This window comes from Chiloscyllium punctatum, chromosome 11 (assembly GCF_047496795.1).
Source record: "Chiloscyllium punctatum isolate Juve2018m chromosome 11, sChiPun1.3, whole genome shotgun sequence".
Classification (NCBI taxonomy): Eukaryota; Metazoa; Chordata; class Chondrichthyes; order Orectolobiformes; family Hemiscylliidae; genus Chiloscyllium; species Chiloscyllium punctatum.
Window position 1 is genome coordinate 62,377,951 of NC_092749.1, and position 27,576 is coordinate 62,405,526.

The window sequence follows — 27,576 nt, forward strand, 5'->3', positions numbered from 1 at the left end:
TTTCCACCTAAATTCTGCTCAAAGCGAGCTTAGAAGGCTTTGAGACGATCTAGGAGGGATGTGTCATCATTTGCTATTTTGCACTGTGTTTTTTTAGGAACTGTGATGACATTCAGTCCTTGCCATAGTTGCCGGGTGTCTGTCTGGGTCTCTAGTTTGGATTGGTATTGGTCCTTGACTATCTTAATGGCTCTGAGAAGGTCATACATGGATTACTTATATTTGAGTGGGTCTCCTGATCTGAAGGCCTCACGCCTGATTTTAGCAGGTTATGTATGTCCTGATTCATCCAGGGTTTCTGTTGGGGAACACACGGATTGATTCCTTCAGTATGCAGTCCTGCACACACTTGCTGACAGAGTCTGTGACGGTGGTGACGTACTCATCCAAGAAACCTGCGGACAGTTTTAACATGGCCCAATCAACCGATTCCAGACAGCACTGGAGTTAATCCTCTGCCTCCTCTGACCAGCGCTGGACCTGTATCTGCGAGGGGGTCTCCTGCTTGAGCTCTTGCCTGTAAGCCAGGAGAAGCACGGCATTGTGATCGGTGCTCCTGAATTGAGGGCGGTGGATGGAGTGGTAGGCATTCTTCACAGTGATGTAGCAGTGGTCTAAAATGTTTGGGCTCCTGCTGGAGCAGGTAATGTTCTAGTGGTACTTGAACAACGTCTTCCTTAGATTGACTTGATTGAAGTCGCCACACAACAAAGAAGGCCTCGAGGTTTTCTGTCTCCAGGGCATTCGTGGTGGAGTACAGCACATCCAGAGCTTCCTCAACCTTTGCTTGTGGTGGTATGTACGCAGCAGTTAGTATAGCAGTGGTAAATTCCCGTGGTAGATAGAAGGGGCGGCATTTGATGGTGAGAAGTTCAAGGTTTGGGGCGCAATGGCTGCCCAGGATTGCAATGTCCATGCACCACACGTTGTTGATTAAAAAGCAAACCCCTCCACCCTTTTGTCTTACCCAAGGATGCTGTGTGGTCCATACGATGGATAGAAAAACCATCATCGTGAAGTGTACAGTCGGGAATAGATGAGTTGAGCCAGGTTTCTGTGAAGCAGAGTGCACAGCAGTCCTGCAATTCATGCTGGAAGCTGAACCGTGATCTGAGTTTATCCATCTTGTTCTCTGGAGATGATATGTTTGCTAGAAGTAAGCTAGGAAGGGGAGGTGGTCTTGAAACCGCATAGTCTCAGTGGAAATGGAAAGTGCCCTTGTTGGTCAAGGATTCAAATGCAGAATAGATTGACTTCTCATAGTTCCTTAAAGTCCCTGACAACAAAATCCAATTGCTGTTGGTCACAAAACAATGGAAGATCTTCAGACCAGATTTTAGTTTCAATGATGAATAGTTAGGAAATCTGATATTTAAAACTTTTTGGATTCACAAATACTCTAGCGAGATATCTCTTCAGCTGGTTTTCTTTAAGAGTATCCTTTACCTGTAGAGCGAGAGAGTTACAAGGCTGCTACCTTGTAAACCTATCCACAATTGCCAGCAGCTTTTTAACTGCCACTTTTCAGCTAGGAAGTTCTTTTCCAACTCTCACGTCTGTGGCAAAACAGAAACCGAAAGCTAAATTTTACCAGTAGACAGCTGTCAATTTCAGGACATTTCAAAGAGAGTTTGTGTCCATAATCTTGACTGAGTTATCTTATGCAATCGTCTGCTGCTCAAAGGTACTGTGCTCACACAATCGTACACTGACCATTGGCAGAAGTACTCATTGCTACTGGGACCTTCTCGTATTAATGCCCTCAGTGCTATATTTAAAGCCCAGCTGTGCACCAGGTCAAATGCTGCCAACTTGGGATAGCTCTTCACAATATGCATAGTGGGAGGGAATAGGTACACAACAACGGGAGCTGGTCATTCAGCTTGTTGACCCTGCATTACCATTTAACATGATTGTGGCTGATAAAAACATTTCAGTGCCTTTACCTACCCCATCTCCATAATTCTCTATTGGTAAAAAGAAATGTATCTGCCTTAAAAAAACTCAAAGATTGAGCACCCACAGACCTCTCCGGTAGAGACCTCCAAAGGTCCACAAGCCTTGCAGTAAAAAATATTTCTCCTCATCTCAGCCCTAAGTGGTATCCCTGGATTTTCAAATTCTCCTCCCCGGTTCTTGACTCCCAAGGGAAATATTATACCTGCATCAACACTATTCAGTATTTTATAAGTTTCAATGAGATCACCTCTCATTCTTCAAAATCTTCAGAGAATACAGGCCATGTTAACTCTATCTCTGTTTTAGGACAGTCCAGCCATTCTGGGGAAATGTCTGATTAACTTTCATTTCACTTTTTCCATGGCGATGATATCTTTTCTGTGATGAGGAGACCTCAGCTGTACACTGTATTCCAGGTGCAGTCTAACCAAGCTCCTGTACAATTGAAGTAAGACATTACCACTCCTGTACTCCAGTCCTCCTGTAATAAGGGCTAGCATTGCATTCGTCTTCTTTATAGCTTGTTGCATCTGCCTATTAGCCTTCAGTGACTTGTCAAGTACACCAAGACTGCTATATATATGTACATTCCCTGGCTTTTTACCATTTAAAAAATACTCTGCATATCTGTTCTTTCACCAAAGTGGATAACCTCACATATTTCCACGTTATGTTCCATCTATCATATTTTTATCCATTCTCTAAGCTTGTCCAAATCCTCCTGAAGCCACTTTAAATATTCCTCAGAGCTCTCTTACTTGACATTGTATCATCCACAAAATTGGTAGTATTACACTCCAAATCATTGATAAACATTGTGACCAACTGCAACCCAAATGCTGGTCCATGTAGAATGTCACCAGTGACAACCTGCCAACACAAGAATGATTCATTTATTCCTACTCTCTCTTTCTATCTGTTAGCTAATCATTACTCCATGCCAATACATTACATCCAATCCCATGTGTTTTAATTTTTCTAACCAACTTCCTGAATGGGACTTTATTAAAAGACTTTGGCTGTCCTTTATCAATATACTTAGTAACATCCTCAAAGAAATTTAAACAAGTTCGTCAAACAAGATTTCTCTTTCCCAAATCCATGTTGACTATGCTGAATCAAGCTATTATTATCCAAATTTATCAAACCCTTTATAACAGATTCTCGCAATTTTGCTACTATTGGTTTGAGGCTATCGGGTCTGTAGTTCCCTGTTTTGTCTCTTGCTCATTTTTAACATTGTGGGGTAACTATTATTACCTGCCAGTCTGCAGGAAACATTCCAGAATCTATAGAATTTTGAAAGATAATCACCAATGCCTCAACTATCCTCATAGGCACTTTCCTCTAACCTCTGGGATGTAGAATATCAGGTTCTGCGGATTAATCGACTTCCGATACCATTAATTTCTCCTGTGCAATCTTCTTATTAATTACATTCAACTCCTCATTCTCCGTAGTCACTTGGATCTTTGTTTCTCTAGATTTTTTGCATCTTCCTATGCTGAAAGCAAGCAAAGTGTAATCATTCAGTTTTCTTTCATTTCCGTATTGCTCAGTATAATTTCTCCTGACCCTGCCTGTAATGGACCACTTCTGTTGTAGCCAAACATTTTTTTACGGACCTGTGGAAGCTTTCTTTTTATTTTTTGCTTTATTGCCATCATATTTTATCTCCTTTTCCCTATCAGTTTCTTCATTTTCCTTTGCTGTATTCTAAAAACCTCCTAATCATCAGTTTTACTGACATTTCTGGCAATAATATGTATATATTTGTATATATAATTTATGTCTTTTTCTTTTAATCTTATGCAACTCTGAACTTCTTTTGTGAGTCATGGTTGATTGACCTCCTTTGAGATTTTGCATTTTGAAGAAATGTATAGTTGCTCTAAGTCATGTAACAGTTCTTTAAAGATTATCCATTGTACAGTCATGCTTATTAAAGTATTTTCCCAACCCACCTTTGTCAATTTACACCTCAAGTCTTTGTAATTTCCCTTATCCAAATTTAACACTCTTCTTTCACATTGAACTAATTCACTTCCACACTTAATGTAAAATTCTCTTATTTTGTGGTCATTCATCCCTGAAAGTTCTCATGCAACAAGATTGTTACTTAGCCCTGTTTCAAAATATAATATTAGATCTTAACTACCATGACTCTAGTTTGTTCCTCAGCATACTGCTCGAGAAAACTGTCCCAAACGGACACAAGAAATCCTTCATAGCATTAGTGCACAATTGATTTACCCAGTCAATATGCAGGTTAATGAACTGTCATGAAGCATGTGGCATGTTTCTTTCATTTCTTGATTAATACCATATCCCACACTACAATTACAGTTTGTGACCTGTAAGTAATTCCAACCAATGTCTGCTTCACTTTGCTGTTCTTAGCTTCACTCAAATAGATTCCACACATTGTTCTTCCAATCTGAGTTCCTCCCTTCCGAATGTACTGATCCCATCCCTATTATCAGTGCAACTTCGTCTCTTTTTCTTTCTAGTCTGTCCTTCCCAAATGTCGAATATACTTGAGCATTTAGGTTCCAGTCCTGGACACCATATAAACAGGGAGCAAGAGTAGGCCACTTGGCTCGTTGAGCCTGCTCCACTATTTCGTATGATTATGGCTGAATTGATTTTAGCTGAAAAATGTGTTGCTGGAAAAGCACAGCAGGTCAGGCAGCATCCAAGGAGCAGGAGAATCAACGTTTTGGGCATAAGCCCTTCTTCAGGAATGAGGAGGGTGTGCCAAGCAGGCTAAGATAAAAGGTAGGGAGGAGGAAAGGAATTGGGAATATGGGATGGCATTTTTACAGGGGCAGGGTGGGAGGAGGTGTAATCTAGGTAGCTGTGGGAGTCGGTCGGTTTATAGTAAATGTACGTGTTGAGTCGGTCGCCCGAGATAGAAATGGAGAGGTCTAGGAAGGGGAGTGAGGAGTCTGAGATGGTCCAAGTAAATTTGAGGTCGGGGTGGAAGATGTTAGTAAAGTGGATGAACTGTTCAGCCTCCTCATGGGAGCATGAGGTAGCGCCAATACAATCATCGATGTAGTGGAGGAAAAGGTGGGGTGTGGTGTGGTGCCAGTGTAGCTGCAGAAGATGGACTGTTCCACATATCCGACGAAGAGGCAGGCATAGCTGGGGCCCATGCGGGTGCCCATGGCTACTCCTTTGGTTTGGAGGAAGTGGGAGGATTGGAAAGAGAAGTTGTTCAGAGTCATATTCCCAATTCCTTCGCCAAAACACTATCCCATATTCCCAATTCCTTTGCCTCCACTGCATCTGGTCCTAGGAGGACCAATTCCAATACCGCACAACCCAAATGGCCTCCTTCTTCAAAGACCGCAATTTCCCCTCAGACGTGGTTGACGATGCTCTCCACCACATCTCCTCCACTTCCCGCTCCTCTGCCCTTGAGCCCCGCCCCTCCAATCGCCACCAGGACAGAACTCCACTGGTCCTCACCTACCACCCCACCAACCTCCATATACATCGTATCATCCTTCGTCATTTCCGCCACCTCCAAACAGACCCCACCACCAAGGATATATTTCCCTCCCGTCCCCTATCAGCGTTCCGGAAAGTCCACTCCCTCCGCGACTCCCTCGTCAGGTCCACACCCCCCACCAACCCAACCTCCACTCCCGGCACCTTTCCTTGCAACCACAAGAAATGCAAAACTTGTGCCCATACCTCCCCCCTCACTTCCCTCCACGGCCCCAAGGGATCCTTCCATATCCATCACAAATTCATCTGCACCTCCATGCACATCATTTACTGCATCCGTGGCCTCCTCTACTTTGGGGAGACAGGCCATCTACTTGCGGAACATTTCAGGGAACACCTCTGAGACACCCACACCAACCAACCCAACTGCCCGTGGCTGAACACTTTAATTCCCCCTCCCACTCCGCCAAGGACATGCAGAACCTTGGCCTCCTCCATCGCCAGACCTCCATGACCACACGACGCCTGGAGGAAGAGCCCCTCATCTTCCGCCTAGGAACCCTCCAACCACAAGGGATGAATGCAGATTTCTCCAGCTTTCTCATTTCCCCTCCCCCCACCTTATCTCAGTACCAACCCTCGGACTCAGCACCGCCTTCTTGACCTGCAATCTGCTTCCTGACCTCTCCACCCCCAACCTCTCTCTGGCCTATCACCCTCACCTTAACCTCCTTCCACCTATCGCATTCCCAACGCCCCTCCCCCCAAGTCCCTCCTCCCTACCTTTTATCTTAGCCTGCTTGGCACACCCTCCTCATTCCTGAAGAAGGGCTTATGCCCGAAACGTCGATTTTCCTGCTCCTTGGATGCTGCCTGACCTGCTGCGCTTTTCCAGCAACACATTTTTCAGCTCTGATCTCCAGCATCTGCAGTCCTCACTTTCTCATGAACTGATTTTAGCCTCAACTTTAAATTCCGATATATCCTTGATAATCTTTCACCCCTTTGGTAATCCAGAATATTTCTATCTCTGCCTTTAAATTATCAAAAAATTCTGCATTCGCTGCCTTTGAGGAAAAAATTCTCAAGACTCTCAACCCTTTGAGCGAATATTTGTTTCCTCATATCTGTCTTAAATGGGCAGCCTCTTGTTTTTAAACTGTGGCTTTTAGTTTTAGATTTTCCCATGAGAAAATATTCATTTCACATTCATCTCGTCAAGTCTCATTTTATGTTTCAGTTAAGTCACCTCTGACTCTTCTAAACTTCAAAATATAGAGGCATAGCCTGTTTAGCCTTTTATTATAAGGCACTCCACTTATTCTAGATATAAGTCTAGGTAAGTCCTCTCTGAACTGCTTCCAATGCATTGACGTCCTTCCTGAAGTAACATGACCAGTGTTATATGCAGTACTTCAGATGTGGTCTGTGTATAATGAAGCATAACCTCTCCACTCTTGAATTCAATGATCCTCACAATAAAATAACATAGCCTTTATTTAGTTTCACTGATTACTTGCTGTACCTGTAGACTAACCTTCTGCAATTCATGCACTAGGACAATCAGATCTCCGTCTGCATTTTAGAGTTCTGCAATCTTTTAGCATTTAAATAATGTTGCTTTTTTATTTTTTCTCCCATAATGGACAATTTTGCACTTTATTCTCCATTTCCCAGATCTTTGCCGACTCACTCAACCTATCTATATCCTTTTCTATGCTCTTTATATCCTTGTCACAACTCACTTTCCTACTGATGTTTGTGTCATCAGCAAATTTAACTACCGTATCTTCAGTCACTTCATCCAAATAATTTATATAGATTGTAAAATGTTGATGCCCCCAGCACCAACCCCTGCTGCACACCACTTGTGACATCCACCAACCTGAAAAGTACCCATTTATTCCTACTGTTTGTTTACTATAAGCCAGTCAATCTCCTATCTATGCCAAATTGTTACCCCCAAATCTATGAATTTTTACTTTCTACAAAAACCTTTGTGGTACCTTAAAATGCAGCCATGTTTCTGTAATGGTGGCTAGATCACACCATGGATCTTTATTTGGGACTTTAGTTGATCTACTTCTTCTGATCATCACATACATTCAAGTAGAGAGACCTTAAACTTGCTTCTTGACATCATTCTGCTCTCAGAAGATACTTGACATTCAGCTTTGTTACTACAGTTTTATAATCTCCCTAACATCTATTTGACTTCCTGTAACTAACTTTACTCCCTTCCAATTTGTTTTGTCCCTCTGGTTCCAACTCCTAACAAACTAGTTGAAAATCAGCCTAACAACACTAGAAAATCTTTCTGCAAAATTATTAGTCCCAGTCCCATTGAGGTGTAACATGTCCAGCTTGTATAAGTTCTCCATATTCAAGAATTGATCCCAATTTTTCAAAAATGTAATGCCTTTCTCCACCAGTTTCCAGCTAACTATTAGATCAATCAATTCTCCTGGTTAACTAAACTTTTAAAATTTCCTTTAAAGATTACTGGTTTTGGTCTGATTATGTCATTTTTGCTCTCTAATTAAACTTGAAAAAAGGTTTACTGTTTGAATTTCCACTTTGACACAAATTCCAGTTATGTGTCTCTGTCTCACTCAGGTGAAATCTCCCTCACTCTGACCATGTGGCTCACAGTCAACAAAAAAGAAAAGTTTGTGAGGGCATATTGGTAGTGCAGGTGACAGTGAGTTAAAAATAGAATCTCACAAATGTGCATGTATTGCTTCTTTCCATCTTCACCTGTCTAATTTAAACAAGAGTTAAGCTGCAGATGCTATCCATCTTTAATGCCATATCATGTTAGAACCCTACAGTGTTACACTTTTTAACAACATCCAGCGTGGCATAGCATCTTAACATGAATGTGGAGCACCACATGTGGTAAAGTCTTCAAACACTTATAATGTTAACTTTCACTGACCAACAGAAAAAGTGAAGAAAATTCAAGCAAAAAGGTTGCATCTGTTCCTGGGAATAAATAGGGCTTCCTGTAATTCAAACAATATTAATTTACAGTTATTCATTATGGCCTTGAAGGGAGTCCAGAGGAGGATAACAAGAACGATCATTGGGTTGAAGGGCCTGTCATATGAGGAGTGGGTGAAGATTCTAGCTGTGTACTCAATGGAGATTAAAAGGATAGGGGAGGGGGGAGGGGGAGGGTGGGACGTAGGGGATGTCATTTGAAACTTACATGATACTTGAGGCCTGGATAGAATGAATGTGGAGAAAATGTTTCCACTATTTCGAGAGGCTAGGTCCTGAGAGCTTAGCCTCAGAGTGAAGGCATAACCCTTTAAAACTGAGAATTTATTCAGCTAGAGGATAGAATGCTGTGGAGTCCTAGTCAATGAGTGTATTTAGGACCGAGATAGATAGGTTCCTGATTAGCAAAGGAGATTGGAATCATATCAGCCATGTTTGAATGGTGGAACAGACTTGATGGGCTACATGGCCCAATTCTGCTTCTATATCTTATGACCAATATTGTACACAAAAGCGTGTTGTGAAATACTTACAATACAAGATGAGACAATATCAGTTCTGCATCCTGGTGCAATCGATCTGACCTTGGATTGTCCTTGTGAATTATAGACAATAGGTGCAGGAGTAGGCCATTCTGCCCTTTGAGCCTGTACCACCATTCAATATGATCATGGCTGATCATCCTTAATCAGTATCCTGTTCCTGCCTTATCTCCATAACCCTTGATTCCACTATCCTTGAGAGCTCTATCCAACTCTTTCTTAAATGAATCCAGAGACTGGGCCTCCACTCCCCTCTGGGGCAGAGCATTCCATACAGCCACCACTCTCTGGGTGAAGATGTTTCTCCTCATCTCTGTCCTAAATGGTCTATCCCATATTTTTACGCTGTGTCCTCTGGTTCGGCACTCACTCATCAGCGGAAACATGTTTCCTGCCTCCAGAGTGTCCAATCCTTTAATAATCTTAAATGTCTCAATCAGATCCCCTCTCAGTTTTCTAAACTCAAGGGTATACAAGCCCAGTCGCTCCAGTCTTTCAGCGTAAGGTAATCCTGCCACTCCAGGAATTGACCTCGTGAAACTACGCTGCACTCCCTCAATAGCCAGAATGTCTTTCCTCAAATTTGGAGACCAGAATTGCACAGTACTCCAGGTATGGTCTCACCAGGGCCCTGTACAGCTGCCGAAGAACCTCTTTGCTTCTATACTCAATCCCTCTTGTTATGAAGGCCAGCATGCTATTAGCCTTCTTCACTACCTGCTGTACCTGCATGCTTACCTTCATTGACTGGTGTACAAGAACACCCAGATCTCTCTGTACTGCCTCTTTACCTAAATTGATTCCATTTAGGTAGTAATCTGCCTTCCTGTTCTTGCCACCAAAGTGGATACCATACCTTTATCCACATTAAACTGCATCTGCCATGCCTCTGCCCACTCACCTAACCTGCCCAGGTCACCCTGTAATCTCCTTACATCCTCATCACTTTTCACCCTGCCACCCAGCTTAGTATCATCAGCAAATTTGCTAATGTTATTACTAATACCATCTTCTATATCATTAACATATATTGTAAAAAGCTGCAGTCCCAGTACTGATCCCTGCGGTACCCCACTGGTCACTGGTCACTGTCTGCCATTCTGAAATGGAGCCATTTATCACTACTCTTTGTTTCCTGTCAGCTAACCAATTTTCAATCCAAGTTAGTACTTTGTCCCCAATACCATGCGCCCTAATTTTGCTCACTAACCTCCTATGTGGGACTTTATCAAAAGCTTTCTGAAAGTCCAGGTACACCAAATCTACTGGATCTCCCTCGTCCATTTTCAGAGTTACATCCTCAAAAAATTCCAGAAGATTAGTCAAGCATGATTTCCGCTTCATAAATCCATGCTGACTCTGACCTATCCTGTTACTACTATCCAGATGTGTCATAATTTCATCCTTTCCCACCACTGAGGTCAGACTAACTGGTCTATAATTTCCTGTTTTCTCTCTCCCATCTTTCTTAAAAAGTGGTACAACATTAGCCACCCTCCAATCCGCAGGAACTGATCCCGAATCTATCGAACTCTAGAAAATAATCACCAATGCATCCACGATTTCTCGAGCCACCTCCTTCAGTACCCTGGGATGTAGACCATCAGGCCCCGGGGACTTATCAACCTTCAGACCTAACAGTCTCTCCAACACCAATTCCTGGCAAATATAAATTCCCTTAAGTTCAGGTCCTTTAGCCACTGTTACCTCAGGGAGATTTGTGGTCCACAGGTGACACTTGTAAGGTGTTCTACTTCAAATTGAACACTGGTCTATTTGAAATTACCTCTAACATGGTCAAGATTACTTGTGGCCAGGATTTTTTCCCAACATTGTTAGTCACTACATGCATTTCATACAGGGCGGCACAGTGGTTAGCACTGCTGTCTCACAGCACCAGGGTTCCAGGTTCAATTCCAGCCTCTGGTGATTGTCTGTGTGGAGTTTGCACATTCTCCCTGTGTCTGCGTGGGTTTCCTCCAGGTGCTCCAGTTTCCTCCCACAGTCCAAAGATGTGCAGGTCAGGTGAATTGGCCATGCTAAATTGCCCTATAATGTTGGGTCAATTAATCAGAGGGAAATGGGTCGAGGTGGGTTACTCTTCGGAGGGTCGGTGTGGACTGGTTGGGCCGAAGGGCCTGTTTCCATGCTGTAGGGAATCTAATATGCTATGTTTACAGATATTTTAAAACTGTATTGTGCAAGTGCCTGATTAATGGAGTTGCTCCTTGAAAGGTCTCACATGGCTCACATCTGGAGCCACATTTTCAGACAGAAAAAACACTTAATCCAACCAATCCAGGTGTGTGGCAATCATTTTTCATTTCCTTTGCGCATTCACGATTCTGATGAGGATGTGTTGCCCTTCAAAGAGTTAATCATGGACTCAACCTATTAATCAAGATGACCCTCACTCACCGCCCAAACCTTAATGTTCCTTTCTAGCTTGCATTTCTTGTTGACTTGATCGGCTGTAAACTTCTACACATTCCCATCAATGTTTTCACTTAAGTCTTATCTGCAAATATTATCCCCTGAGGCCTAGGCCTATTGCTTAACCATGCTAACTGTTATGATGCAGTGTCCCCTCCAACCAGTCAGACTCACAGTGGTGATGACCATTGATGGCTCAGCTTCTCCCAACTCCCCCAATGCACTATCAATTCCCACCCTTTATTAAAGTTGCCTCCAGCATAATTATTGTACCCTCTGCAATCCCAGCATGTTGCCTCTAATCCCACAATTGATTTACTAATTTTCCCACTATGCCAGTTGTCCATGATGAATCCCCCTTGACATTCAGTGAACAGACCTCCAGGACTGACGGTGGATCTGACCGACTTAAAATGACAACCCAATTAATAAGTGGTCAGATCCTAACCTGATCTCTGTGCAGCTCTCTGACAAATTTACCAACAATTTCTGGATTTGTTACACTGGGTCTGCAGGACTGACCATAGCCCAATGTAATGATGTGGAACCATTGACCACTCGTGCAACTGACTAACTGAGTTCAAGCTCTGACTTAGACTCAACAATCTCCTTGACTGACTGTGACAGGGCCCCTTGACTGACAATAGTCTCCATTGACTTGACTGAGGATTTGTCCCCTTATACTTTAAAATATGGACATTTTGTTGAAACACATTCAATGTGTTTGGCACATTTTTTAGGTGTGACATTGACATTTCACAGTGCTGTACAGCAAAATGTTTACCCCTTTGGCTGATCACTGCTGGCAAACATATCTGGCATCGCTCTAAAAGGCACGGCAAACATAAGTATGTGAAGCTGTGAGTCCTGAATGAGGTAGAAGTGTGCAAAAAGGCATGGCAAGGTAATGATAGAGTGAGCATCCATAAGGTGCAAGGTAGGTCAGTGCTGAGGTAACAAGCCAATAGCCTTGATGAGCAATAACCTGTTCTGATGTGTGAAATGTGTGGTTGTACCTCTGTGCAAAGTGGCCTCACGCAGTATTATAATGAAAGGTGATAGTGTGCTCCAAGGTGCAGTATTTACATGATGATCTGTGTTATAAGTGAGATGGAAATGTACTATGCTGATGTAGTGAGACTGCTTCCTCGGTTGAAGGATGCAGGTGCTCTCTGCCTATTCAACATACCCTGAAGTGGTAGGGTCTGCTGGCCAAGATAGAGGCCTAGACAATCAAGCATTAAACTGGAGCTGCTAGGACTTCACTCAGAGTCTCATATTGAGAATTGTCTCTAACTACCACCACCTGGTAAAATAGCAAACTATATATAAATGAAGCTAAATTAGGCAATGATAATGTGTCAGTGCAAGCAATTGGGTTCCTCCCTGCTCGGTACCGAGATTCTCAACTCACCAGTAAAACCTTGGGAAGAAAATCAGACCTTTTCTCTTAATGTTCAGAATCTCATTTTTATGATTTTCCCAATTAACAAGCTGACTTCCCAGTTGAACGATTTGTTTCAGAACTGGGAAGATTTCTCATAAGTCCAGATGATGTTGGTAGGTAACCTTAAACACAAAGATTCTTCCAAAGCTCAGTCAGTTTGTCTAGCAATTAAGACCATAAAAATGATATGCTATCTTTATTTTAAATGTTTTTTCAAAAATATTTTTTAATCAACGTGTTCATAGATGCTGTTACTGTATAAATCTCTAGAGCAGGTGGAAATTGGTCCAGAGGTAGCTACCACAGCATCACAAACATCACTTTGTGCATTCTGCACGAAGTCAGTTGACTTTTATAAACATGTTGAGTTCCAACAATCATATAATAAATCTCTCTACAAGCCAGTGATATCTGAATCTTCCATTTTCTGATTTTCATAATCCATGAATATGTGATTCTAACAAAATAAGAAAGATTTCCCACCCTGACAAATTGCAGAAATCTGAGACCTGGCAGGATCTAGGTATCTGAGTGCGTGATTCCAAAAGGTTAACATGAAGATACAGCAACTAATTAGGAAAGTAACTCAAATATTAATATTTATTGCAAGGCAAATATAAAAATTGAAAGTTTATGCTTCAGCTATACAGGGCATGTTGTGGAGAAAATATAGAGAATCACCAGGAGACACAGAGAGTTCTTCAAGAAGTAGGTCTTTTATTTGCAGACAAACAAACTGTGACACAGAAAACAGATTCTCGAATGCCCACGAACCTCAGGGTTCATGGATTTTTATATTTTTTTTATTATGTTTCTGTTAGCTTATCAGCATGTCCAACTATATTAATCAAAGTACCTCACTCTAGCTACACAATAAACCAGTGATGTTAGTTCCCATTATCTCTTTAGTTGTACATTCTATTTAATGTTATTCTAATGTTATCATTAGATATTTATTGCTAACTCTGCTAAAGTGATCTTCTATTCCAGACTAACCTGTCATGATAGATATTTAGCTATTCCATCTATTACAATAGTCTCCTGTCTCAAGCTGACTCTACTAACTATTAATTAGATATTTTAATGTCATGTCCCAAATATTTATTGTCCCAATCCTGTCATAATAACACTTAACAGAGAAACTTGCTTTATTATTTGTGTTATCTCATCTCGCCATAGTGACCTTTCGGCCTTAACCTTACTCTGTTAATTGGTGTAAGAGCATTCCACTATTCTTATCCCATCCTGCCTTCCACAGATCACAGATTGCCAGTGGTCTTCGTGCTTTAACCCTTCCCATGCTTTCATGTTCTTTATTTTCCATATTTTCCCCTTTGAGACCTATTTGTCTCACCTAGAGAAAGAAGACAATAAACTCAGCCTCTCTTGTGCCCAATACAAACAATATAGGTCCCAACATGGATTAAATAATATTTGGAGTCTGAGACCTAAAGGGTTCTTCCTCCATTCCTGGGGTCCCTTGGGTCAAAAACCTGTCCTCCAATAACCAGAACGGGAAAAAAAAACAAGATCCCTCACAATCTAGGACCCGCGCTTTCTTCAGAAGTATCATCGACGTCCCCACGTGGACATATTCCTTGCACCGTGGCGGTTGTTAGATCATAATAGTAGAGCGGTGGGGTTCTGTCAGAGGAGTAAGTACTTCCTGGGGTAGTTGAAATGACCACAAATTGCCATGTAGTGACGCGAACCAAAAAGGACTTAATAAAAGGTAAAGCACAACAAAAGACGAAGGTGACAACAAGCAAAACCGCACCTACAATAAGACCAATCTTGACAAACCATGCTCCTCAAGACCCTAATATATTATTCAGCCAATCCAAAACCTGATGATCAAACCCCGCATTGTCTTTTAGCTTCTATCTTAGATTCTTTAGTTTTTCCATTGCTTTAGTAAAAGATATCCCAGGGCTAGTGTTGTTAGGTATAAAGGTACAGCAATGCTCCCCAAACATCACACAAACCCCACCTTTTCTGCCAGTATCCAATCTAAGGCCTGTCTGTTTTGCCATGTCATTTCAGTAGTAACATCCAATTGTTCTCCTAAGGCCACAAGGGCATCGTCAGTATAATTTCAGCATTCTTACTAACCCCTATCACTGGGATGACAGCCTCCCAGCCTGTGGCAATCTCATTGCGGGCCTTAAACTCATTAGGAATACCTCTTGGCTGTCCTATATTATCAATCTGAATCGTCGGATCAGGGACATACCGTCGCTTAGTTCGGCGCAAAGCTGACTGTGACGTAGCATCAAGCTGCGTGAATGGCGATATAACTACCTCATGTAGGAATATTATCTGGGCACAGCTGCCACTCCAGTCAGCAGGCAACAACAGACAAATTAAAGAGAGACCATTGTTCGAAGTCTCATTTAATTTGTACTAGTATCGATTCAAAACGTTTCCTGTACAAATTGCCTATTGTATCTGCCACATGAACACCAAGATAAACAAAACCAGATCTGTCAATTTTAAATGGTAAGTTATCTAGTGGGTATTTCCTGGCAGGCTAATTGATAGCAGATATCTCACTTTTGCTAAAATTCAGTTTATCTCCCGAAAGGTTTTTAAACTAAAAGTGCATTGGGAACGGAGAGAGATATGTTGATACAAGTAGCAAAAGATCATCTGCATAGAGTGCAACCCTCAACTCCACACCATTTCTAATAATGCCAGAGAACGAAGGGTCTGTTTCCATGCTGTACGTCTCTATGACTCTGAAATCAGGATGAGTCCATAGAGCAATAGACAGATGTTCAATTACAATGACAAACAGCAGTGGACTCAAAGGCAACCTTGTCTAATGGAATGATAAATGTGGAAATAATCAGAATTCATGTTATTGGTCCTAACAGAGGCTAGTGGTGATGCATAGAGTAGTTTGATCCAAGAAATAAATTTTTCCCCAAAGCCAAATTTCTCCATAGTAAAAAGAAGAAAATTCCATTCCACTCTGTCAAAGGCTTTTTCATCATCTAAAGATATCAAAACCTCAGGAAGAGTGGATGGGGAAGAAATGTAAACAATGTGAAATACCCGATTTAAAAAAGGGTGCCTGTTGCGAATAAATCCAGTTTGATCCAAGGATATGATAGATAGATGGATGGTTTCCAAATGTTGGGCCAATAACTTTAACAATAATTTTAAATCTACATTTAGCAGAATTATCGGACGACATGAACCACACAATAAGGGATCTTTGTCTTTCTTTGAAAGCAAATAAGTTGATGCCTGAGTTAACGTTTGAGGAAGAGAGCCAGCATTAAATGCTTCAACAAACACATCTACCAAAAGCAGAGTCAGCTTTTTCCAAAATGTTTTATAAACCACAGCTGGAAAACATTGGCTCCAGGACTTTTACTGCTTTGTAGTGATCTAGCTACAGCCTCAAATTCTATTGCTGTAATTGGTTATTGTTAATCTTATCAAAAAAGGTATCGAAAGCAGAAGAACATCCAGATGAATAACATAAAATATAAAATTCCTTAAAAGTCTTGTTGATTTCTAATGGGTCTGACGTGACACTTGAATTAGCCTTAATTTGTGGGATTAATTGAGATGAGGACATTTGGTGCAACTGATGTGCCAACAATTTACTAGTTCTATGTCCTTGTTCATAAAATTTAGACCTAGAGTGAAGTAAAAGCTCGGTGGTGTATTGTGACATTACAACATCATACTCGGCCTGTAGGGATATGCATTGTTTATATACTTCTGAAGACTTAGAGATTGCATAAAGAGAGTCTAATTGAGACAGACCCGGTTGTGCTAACCAGGTCAATTTCTCTTTCCTAAGTCTATTCTTACGTACTGCATAAGAAATTATTTCACCCCTTATAATGCCTTCCCACAGCAAGGAAGCTGTAACATCTTGGATTTTGTTAATTTTTTTAAAAATCTACCTGCTGAGAGACAACATTAACAAAATCCTCCATTAAGAGTGAACGTGTATTGAGATACAAAGGTTGGGTTTCCTAATCTATGCTACAAGTCCACCATTGCAGAAAGGGGCAGAGATATGTTACACCATTGCTAGTTTTTACATCTTTGATCTTTCACAGGCCAGTGGAGGATTGACAACTACTCTGTCTGGCCATAATTTCCTTTGGATTTCCCAAGACAATTTTCAAGACAGGTTAAATCAGAATCTGCTAACCACATTAAAATATACAAAATTTTCAACTTTCCTCCTGATGACAGGTTAACTGTTGCTCAAGTCTCTGGAGTGGTACCTAATCCACATCTTTCTGACTCAGAGTTGAGAATACTACTGCTGAGCCAAGACTAATATATACACTTTGATCTTTAATAGGCCGAAATCATTGGCAACAGGCCTCATTGGGAGTTTTATATAAATGGCCTACAAATAGGACTGTAAGGTGGCTGTGATATTTCAGGGCTTGGACAGGAAGATTTCCAAGTACCTTTCATGTTTCACAGCCTACAAAATCAGTTACAGCAAGCTTATGAAGTTTTAAAAATGGTGAGCCCTCATAAAACAGATAATAGCACGATCTCAGCATGAATATCGATTGCTATCACTTGAAATTTTAGCCTCCTAAAGTGCTTAATAATTCATATAAATTTTTTTTGAAAATTTTGTTATGTAAGGTGGAAATGTAACATGTTGTTTTAACTTTTAGGTCTATAAAGAAGATCTACCTCAGCTCAAACAGCAAAGCAAAGAGAAAAAACAAGCAGCAGCTTCTCTAAAAAGAGACAAAGCTCCTGAAGGAAGCTTGAAGCTACAGTTTGTCCATGGGTACTTTTATAAACACTTTTGTTCAACTTTATTTTTTGATGCATAACAAGTTTTGAAATGGTGTGACTGTTTGATATACCACAGACAACCAACAAAATACAGCCAACCAGTGCATTGTTAAAATTTGTTCATGAGATCTGAGTTTGAGTGACAAGACAAGCATTTATTGCCCGATCTTAGTTGCCCTTAAGGAGATGATTGTGAGCCTGTGCAAACTGCAAATACCTTATCTGGGCCCTAAATCTTATTCAGATTAGGATTTCTCCCCATAATAGAGATAATTATCACATAACACCACTGTAGTCACTCATGAATTATAGATATTATATATAGAGTACCTTCCACTACCCACAGTGATCTTAATCTCCACTGGAATTGTCCGATCTATTTCCTGCTAATCCTTTGGGTTTCAAAAGCTCTTTTTTTTTACTTAGAGATAACCTTCAATCTCTACCAATATGCTCCAAAAAGATTATTTTCTTTTTAGTCATCATTCGGCATTCCATGGATAGACATATGTGGGATTATTTTCCAATCTCCAGTACTAGTTGCAGCAGTGTGATTGGAATACCCTATAGAGTGGAATTCTGGAATTATATTTTCTGCCCTGTGAACTTCATATTGTAAAGACAGTGTCTTTTAATGTTTCTGAATTTTTGTTTGTGAACTGAAATAGGAAAACAGCTTTTTTTTAAAAACCAAAGATTGTTTTAAAAGTAGATAACCTGAAACTCAATGTCAGCATCATTTACACAGCTGGTGATTCATTCAGAATTTGAAGTATAGTTTGTGAATGATTTAGAGCCAAGGGTATCTACGAATGGAGACTTGTTTACAACAAGTACCTGAATTATCTGTAGACTAGTGACCAATTATCAATGTCAAAGGCCTTCTGCCTGCCAACAACTGTGTGATTTGTTCTCAGGTAGCTGAACAGCTTGAAACTATGAACAAGATAGTGAGAAGGCATCAAACCTCTAACATCTCAGGAGCTCTCTCTGTTCTCTGCAGTAAAAGTCACTTAAAGCCTGAAGAAAACCAGTTTTTCTTTCCTTCAGCAGTTGCTGTAAACTGTGACTTTCAATTAATAAGAGAACTTTAAATATGACTAGCACACTATGCCTTTTGCAAATCAGTGAAGTCATCTGGGGAAGAAGTTTGAGAAGCAGTGTTCAGGTCAGCACAAGAACCATTTCAGAAAATCCTCTGAACAGAAAGCACTAAATTGTCTTTCCAGCTTTCCTCCTATATGTAACAATCATGTTTTGTGTGTGTGAGGTGGAATTTTATAAAGGGATTCGAGGGATCAGTATTTTTGTCCACTTTTGTCATTTACCATACATACTCATATAAAAGTCAAATATTTTAGAGGTTTTTAAGGTTATGGGGTCAGCTATTACATGGATACTACTTTTGAAGAGCTCAAATTCATGCAACAGTCCAAACTATTGTATTATAAGCAGAAGCCCAATTTATTTCTAAACGAATAAAGAAAAAAACACAGCAAACTACAGTATTCCATGAGTGCTACAGGGGAACTGAGCTCATCTGAGCTGCACACAAAGGGAGGTTGTCACCCTACTCTGACCTGATGAGTCTTAAACTTTGGTGTGAATTGTGCATCAAAACACATAATAGCATTAAAAATTAATTTCCTCATCGTAACACTTAAGTATAGGGTAATACCTTGACTCACAAATGTTAATCTGTTATCTGTGAAGAACTAGGGTCAACTTTTACATGAGAGACATAGAAAATTCCAGAGTTTTTGGCCAAAAATAGGGGATCAACTTTTACGAGATCCACTTTTACACGAGTGTCTATGGTATATAAAAGATTTGGATGAGAATATAGGAGGCATGGATAGTAAGTTTGCAGATGACACCAAAGTTGGTGGTATAGCGGACAGTGAAGAAGGTTTTCTAAGATTAAAAAGAGATCTTGATCAATTGGGTCAGTGGGCTGAGGAGTAGCAGATGGAGGTTAATTTGGATAAATGTAAGGTATAGCATTTTGGTAAAACAAACATTGGCAGGACCTATGCAATTAGTGATCCCTGGGTAGTGCTGTAGAAGAGAGACAGCTAGGGGTTTGGGTACATAAGTTTTTGAAATTTGCATCATAGGTACACAGGTTGGTTAAGAAGGTGTTTAGCACACTTGCCTTCGTTACTCACATTTTGAGTTTCAGAATTGTGGCATCATGTTGAGGTTGTAATGCGCTTTGGTGAGGCCTCTTTGAGAGTACCGTGTGTAGTTCTGGTTGCCCTGTTAAAGAACGAATACGATTAAGTTTGAGAGGGTTCAGAAGAGATTTACCAGGACATTCCAGGAATAGAGAGTTTTTAAAATTCATTCACAGGATGAGGGTATCACTGGCTAGGCCAGCATTTATTGCCCATCCCTATTTGCCCAGAGGACAGTAAGAGTCAACCAAATTGATGGTGTGTTTGATGTCACATGTAGGCCTGACTAGGTAAGAATAGTAGTTTCCTTCCTTAAAGGACGTCTGTGAACCAGATCGGTTTTTCCAACAATTGACAATGGATTCATGGTCATTATTAGATTTTTAATTCCAGATATTAATCGAATTCAAATTCCATCATCTGTCACTGTGCAATTTAACCCAGGTCCTCAGAATATTATCTGAGTCCCTGGATTAACAGTCAGGTGATAATACCACCAGGCCATTGCCGCCTCTGAATTATAAGAAAAGGCTGAATAGGCTGTGACCTTTTTCACTGGAACCTAGGAGGTTGAGGAGTAACCTTATCAAGGTTTATACAAACATGAGGTGAATAGCAAGGTTTGTTTCCCTACGGTGGGGGAGTTCAAAACTAGGGGGCATATTTTTAAGGTGAGAGGAGAACATTTTAAAAAGGACATGAAGGACCTTTTTACTCAAAGTGGTTTGTGTGTGGAATGAACTGCTAAAGGAGCTGGTGGATGCAAGTACAGTTGCAATATTTTAAAAGATGTTTCGATAAGTACATGAATAAGAAAGAATTGACGATGTATAGGTGAAAATGCAGGCTAGTATGGGACTAGTTTAGTTTGAGGACATGGTCGGTGCCAGTTGGATTGAAGGGCCTGTTTCCATGCTGTATGACTCTATTACTCAATAATTATTTACCTGTAGATAAAGTCTGTTTACTTGTAATAAATAGCAATTCTTATTAAATGTAGAAACCTGGTCTATTTTGTCTGTCAATCTGAGTATAAAAGACTGGTAAATTAGGGAATTTTGCTTATTTCCACAAAAGAAAGTTGTAACTTTTGTGACAATCCTGGAAATAGCGAATCTTGATTTCCAGTGCACAACCCAAGGGAGACATGACAAAATTATTATGTATACGGTCACATCTCACTTGGGAAAGTGCGCTGGCACTTGAACTTTAGTACTCCCAGGATTGTAACAAAAGTTGAAGTGTTAGTCAAATTACTCCAAGTCCACAGTTTTGTTGTCTAAGAACTGAGGTTAATAGAATACTAACCAGATTTCTGTCCTCAACAATAAACTACTATTTATTACAAGTAAATAAGTTCTAATCACAGGAAAACAAAACATGGATGATCAACCTTTAAATTTACCCCTCCTTAATCCAATATACACCAAACTCCCATACACTCATGCAGACAGACACAGACAAACAAAAAAAAACTCGTGTAGCAAAAACAATATTAGGGAGACACCGTTCAGTAACATCACTCCACAGGATATACTAAGGTGTTCTTTTGCTTCTTGTGAGCTCATCTGCTCTCAAATTTGCTTCTTTCAAAATCTTTTCAGTAGATACAAGGACTTTCACACACTAATTTTCAGTCAGTCACTGGTTAGAGGCAGCAGCTTATCAGTAAATGTTGAGTGAAAATAGCTACCTGTTTTCCAATTATTTGTTCCTTCTCTGAAAGGAGACAGAAATGCTATCTTTTTAGAATATTGTGTTATGTACACTCAGGCTGTCCACCTACCCAGGAACCAATCAGAAAATTGTTGTCATGTTGAGAATTCCTGAACCACTCAACTAGTTCTGATTCAAAAATAACAATCAACAATCTGTCTGAGCAAGACTGTCATGAGCACACACCCAGTGGTGCCGATGAGTTCAACAAACCCCTCTCACTGCTTGAACAAAGCAATAATGAAAAAAAAAGCACACAATGAGTTCCAGTATTTTGTCTTAAAACTGCAAAATCTCCTTCCAAAATGTTCTTAGTTCAAAACAATATCCTTTTTCAATTTTGGTCTGTGATCCAAAACTAATGAAAAATAAAGAGATATTGGGCTGCATCTTATAGGAGTCTGAATGTAATGGGCTATGGCGATATTTGTGGCAGAATCACAATGAAGTCTGGCGAGCCAATCTCAACATTAGCATCCTGTTCTATCTTTAATGCTTCTGACAACCAGCATGGCGTGTGTTTTGCTCAGCAGTGGTGAATTGCCAATTAACAGAGATTATTACTTGTATTACTTGTTAAGTGCCTGGTTAACAGCCCAACTTACCTCATTAATATTCAGCTCTCTATCATCAATTGCACTGAACCAACTGGACATAGAGAAAACTTAACATTCAAAATCATAATGGGCACCTGGTGACTTCAGCTCGCAGCTTGATCCAAAGGACCTCCATGTTGTTTAGGGTGAACCAGCATCTCAGAACAAGATTCACATGCACCAGCCACATGCATTTCTCGTCAATGGACATGAGCGTTTGGCATTTGCCAAACCGTCACAACTGTCATGGAACACTCTAATACACTTGCAGGTCACTCAGGAAGTGCAGACTTGCATTTCAGTGTGCAGCTGACAATTAGCATAGATAGGCAGCAGCAGGATCACTTTGCGCACGATGCAGGCACCTGGCACATGGATTAGACAAGCTGAATTTCAGGACGGCTCGTTTGTTCTCTTGGTTCTCACTGACTTGCCACCTACCTTCTTTCAGTATCCATGCCTTGTAGTTGGGGAGCTGCAAACTCAGCGATCAGGGATCTGGACAGTCATGTCTAGGGGCTGCTTGTCAAAGTACAACAGAGGTCTGGGACAAATACAGTATTGGGTTAAGTCTGTCGATCATTTAGGACGTGGTAAAGGTAGCCTGGGTGTGTACTGGGGAAAATGGGTAGGGTAGCCTGGGGGTATAAGGAATCAGAGGCCTTTCAAAGAGAGTGATGGATGGGCAGGCAAGTGTATGGGGGTATGTGGAACAGCATTGGAGGGCATGGTAAGCTACAGGGACAGAGGATGGAGGGATAGTGACAATGACCAACATCATGTCTTCCATAGAGGGAGCACAGAGGAGATGGGTAGACATAATTAAAGTATAGTGCTGGGGTTCAGAAGGTGTTCAGGATAATTGTATACTAAGTTCAATGTTGTAGGTCCTCATTGGAGAGGGATGAGTGGAAATGGGCTGTTGGGATAGTATGTAAGAGGGAACATGGAGGTTCTTGAGGGGGTATCGGTGACTAGGCAGAGCTCAATGCTGACAGCATCCATTGTGAATTGCATTTCCTGTCATCACTTGCCATTGTCTAAATGTGGACTGTGATGGAACAAAGCTGGCAAAGAGCTTCCATTGCTTGGATCGGTTTGGAGGCAGAGCCCTCCAATGTACTATAGACGGAGTGTGCCACATCATCCTGCTATGCTGTGCTGTGCACAGTTAAAGTAAGTAATGAAGCGATGCTAGATACTGAGGAATTGCAGGAGTGGGAACAGTGTTCTGAAAAGAGGACAAGGACTTTGGAAAGGAGAAAGTTCTCCTTGTGTGTGACAGAGCTTTGCTCCATTGGTTGATAAAAGCAAAACAGGATCTGCTTGACACCCAGTTCTAGTAGATGGGACCTGGGTGTAGTAGACCATCACAGACTGTAAAATAGCTGTTGGTCATCATGCCAGCATTTGGTTTGCAGAGTGGGAGTGAACTTTATCCTAAATTGATTTTGCTTGTGAACTCTTTTGATGCCAGTAAATAAAAGCTCATCTTTAGAATTTTCCAATCGGTTGGATTTATGTGATGTCTTCCTGCTGGACACTGACAAGCTGTGGATGTCCACTGGGCATTTGGGATAGAGTAGCAATGACTTAAAAAGGATGTTTTGACAGATTGTATCTGTGGATCAATAAACTGTGTCGTCTAAAGGTTAAACACTAGTTTGAGAGAGAATGGCCTTGCATGCATGAGAGAATGTTGTCATGCCAGCTATGTGCTGTGGACTGCATGGCTGCAGTGCCATGACATTGTCAATGAGGGCAGCACTGGATTGCCAGAGTTTGTCCAGGTGCGCATTGCATGGAAAAATTGCACGATAAGATGGGGCTGGAATTGGCTGTGCTGAACATGTTGGGGCTGAGTAGATAGTTGGTGTTAAGCTTTGGTAAAATATAATGAGGAAACCCACTGGACCTTTAGTGAGAAATCCAAAAATCTAAACACCACTCACACATCCCCAAAAGATTCAGCCCATAGTTTTTACAATAGATATTCCAATAATATAGTTCGGCCTAACTGTTTGCCACTGTTACCTTATTATTTGCTTTTTGTTGTGTTGCAGTTGATGTTTTCTCAATTTTTCTTAAATCACAATCTCTTCAGTATATGTAAATGTTATAAAGTGTAACAAAATTATGGTGCTGAAACTGTATTATGACATAACTTCCATTTTGTAAAACAACTTGTATAAAAATCTGCCTCCGTTGCAATGTTTTCTGTAGCTGTTTGGTGTGTACTAATTAATTGTCTTCTGCCAAGCAGCCTTAAAATTTCATTACATAAGGTTTTTGGCATACAAAATGGACATCCCATTTTGGTGCATATTTGGCAAGAGGACTAAGCAACATTGCAAACTTTTCACTGCACTCATTCGAGTGCATGTGACAATAAAGTTAATTTAATTCACTAAAACACATCAGAAATTGGAGTATACCTCCTCTTTACTCCATAAATATCTTGTATGACGCAAACCAAAAGTTCACGAGTTATTTTGCAAAGGCACTGAAAACTTACAGAGCCATTCGTATTCCAGTTTTTCACATTCTGCTTGTTAGTCTGAGATCCTGCCATTTCAATATCAGTACCAGAGAAAAATCCCTTTGTCATAAATGTGAAGCTGGAAAAGCATAGCAGGTCAGACAGCACCGAGAAGCAGGAAAGTCAACGTTTCAGGCTGAAACTCTTCATCAGGACTGGGAGGGAGAGGGATGCCAGAAGTATATAGAGGCAGGGGATTGGGGCTGGCGGAAGGGTAGGTTGGATGGTAGGTGGATGCAGCTAGAGCATTATTGTGATTGGTCAGTGAAAAGGGTGGAGCGGATTGTTGCATAAGAAGATGGACAGGTTAGGCCAGGTCAGGGAGAGGAGGAGGAGGGGTGAGCTAGACATGGGATAAGTCTGGTGGAGGAGGGATTTTGAAGCTGGTGAAATCAATGTTGAGGCCTTTGGGTGTAAAATTCCCAGGGGAAATATAAGGTATTGTTCCTCCAGTTTCCGTTTGGCCTCACTTTGACTATGGAGGAGGCCAAGGATGGACATGTCACCAGGGAGTAGGAGGGGAGAATTAAAATGGATAACAACTGGAAGATTGAGTTGGTTGATGCATGCAAAAATCCCTTCATACACTGCTGAGTTAACATGGAGCAATAGAACTGGTTACTTCATAACTTCTTTTTGTATTAATTTATTCTTTGAATATTCAAATAATAGATACCTATTTAATATAGTTCTTTTCCTTAACTCTGGGGTCAATAGAGTGTGTGATGTGATATGTTTCCCATCACAAATGCACTGAATAATTTAGTCAATAAGTGGCATTTTTACCTCCTTAGAAGTGGCAGGGCAGGTGGCAAAATGGGCAAATAATGAGGCAGGTTAGCACCAGAAAAATACCGGTCCTCTTTCTGTCAACTCAGAAATCAAGTTCTGACTGGCAATATGCATGGACAAACGTTTGGTCTACTACAATTAAGGTCTATAAGTGGTCAGTCAATAAAAAATTTAGTGGTTCAACTCATTATTGGTCTAATTAGCTGCCTTCTTAGCAGGCAAGAAAAGTGGATGGTTTCCCAACAGGATGCCAAGTTGAAGGGGGTGGGGGCAGCCTAAGCCTGTCTGACTCTTCAACTCCCAGTGCTGCCAGACTAATATTGCTAGTTGCTTCTGTTGGATTGAGACTTCCACTGGCAAGGTACTTGTTAGACCAAGAAGTTAGCTGCTTAGCAGTTGAGTACCTGATTGATGCTTGATCCAGTGAGCTTTTTTCAGATTGACAGTAGGGCACTGTCATCATTAAAGATGCCATCCTTAGACTTAATGTAAAGTACATTAAATTCTATCCCATATTTCCCAATTCTCCAGCTTGGATAGAAACTCGGAGGTAATTTGCATCTGAATTTCCTCAATGCCTTTTCCAATAATTAAAGTAATGTGTGTAGAGAGCTAAAGTTCGTAAAATTACCTCTGTTGTTAGAAAACCTTGTACAGTTACTGTTAAAAAATTAGTATGTCTCCAGGTAAGGTATCATTGTCCTTTGTTGTGGGTCATGTTTAATTTATGAAATAGATCATTGCTAATCTGCACATAGTACTCATTGTTTATGATTCGCTTTCAACTCTTGAAGGAGAGGTAGTAGTTTTTTTGATAGAGCAAGCAGAGAGAAACTGTTTCCTCTGACGTGATGTAGTATAATATGTTAATGGCATGATGATATATTAGATGGTGTAACATTGATATCAGCAGTCACATTATTAAAACTCAAAAAGGAATGGCTTAACCTGTACTAGAGAGCCGTAATACAGATTTCAATATAATGTATAATGTGCAAATAAAAAAATATGTTGGAATTCCTGAGAGTCAGCAATAGTTACACTTATGTTCGGACAATATGCAGATGCAGCATAGCAAGAGTGGAGACAGAACTATTTAAGGCAGCAGTCTCATAGCAGAGCAGAATAGAATCCTCCCAAAGCGTAAACATCCTGGCAGTCTAACACACGAAGACTGATCAACTCAGAGTTGACAGCTGAAACTGAGTGAATTCACACCAGAGGATATCAGGGACAATTCAAGGTAATTGACAAAAGAATCAGAGAATGAGAAGAAATATTTTTATACAGTAACCAGCATAATCTGGAACTGATTATTGGATATGATGGTGGAAACAATGGAAATTGGATAAATGTTTGATGGAAAATGTAAGATTATGTGCAAAGAGCAGCACATTGGATTTAACTGGATCTCTTTCAAAGAGCTAGCACTACTATGATGAGCCAAATGGCTTCCTTCAGTGCATTCAAGACAGTTGTATCCTAAGCAGTTCAAATACTTAATGAGATGGAGAGTTAGCATAATTATATATTTTTAAAATGCACTCCATTATTGTGCCATTATGTTGTATATACTTGTTTTGTATTTTGTTTTCTTAAGGTACAGAGGATATGATTGTCGAAATAACCTCTTCTATACTCAAACTGCTGAAGTGGTCTACCATGTTGCTGCTGTTGGTATTGTTTATAATCGACAACAGCATTCTCAGAGATTCTACCTTGGACATGATGATGATATTCTTTGTTTGGCCATTCATCCAGTAAAGGACTATGTGGCTACAGGGCAGGTATTTACAAATTATAGAATCTGAATTTTATTTCATCATTAAACTATTACCTATTTGGACATATGACTTTATATATTAAATATATGAATAGACAGATAATGTGCCAATGAGGTATAGCCCGTTAGAATTGAAATGATCTTTTTCACAGGATGGTACTATAGAATTTAAATTCTGAAATTTTCCACGTGCTGGAGAGCAGAATAGATTGTAACTCGGAAGATGAAGGAAATTTGTATTACATTGCATTGTACAAGAAAAGCAAGGGATAAATGACTTGGCTGTAATCTTTGCCAATTAATCGTTTCTGATATGTTTACTGAAATACTTTTTTTGTTTCA

At 40.5% G+C, this 27,576-nt stretch overlaps 1 protein-coding gene across 4 annotated transcripts in view; it reads left to right on the top strand.

Moving 5' to 3' along the window:
- Window positions 1-27,576, top strand: part of LOC140483036 (echinoderm microtubule-associated protein-like 6) — a 544,931-nt gene that overhangs the window by 224,056 nt on the left and 293,299 nt on the right. For all 4 annotated transcript variants that reach the window (XM_072580923.1, XM_072580924.1, XM_072580925.1 and 1 more), the window contains 2 exons: window positions 17,505-17,623; window positions 27,052-27,238. In XM_072580923.1, coding sequence (XP_072437024.1) covers window positions 17,505-17,623; window positions 27,052-27,238 — 306 coding nt within the window. The remainder of the gene's footprint in view (window positions 1-17,504; window positions 17,624-27,051; window positions 27,239-27,576) is intronic.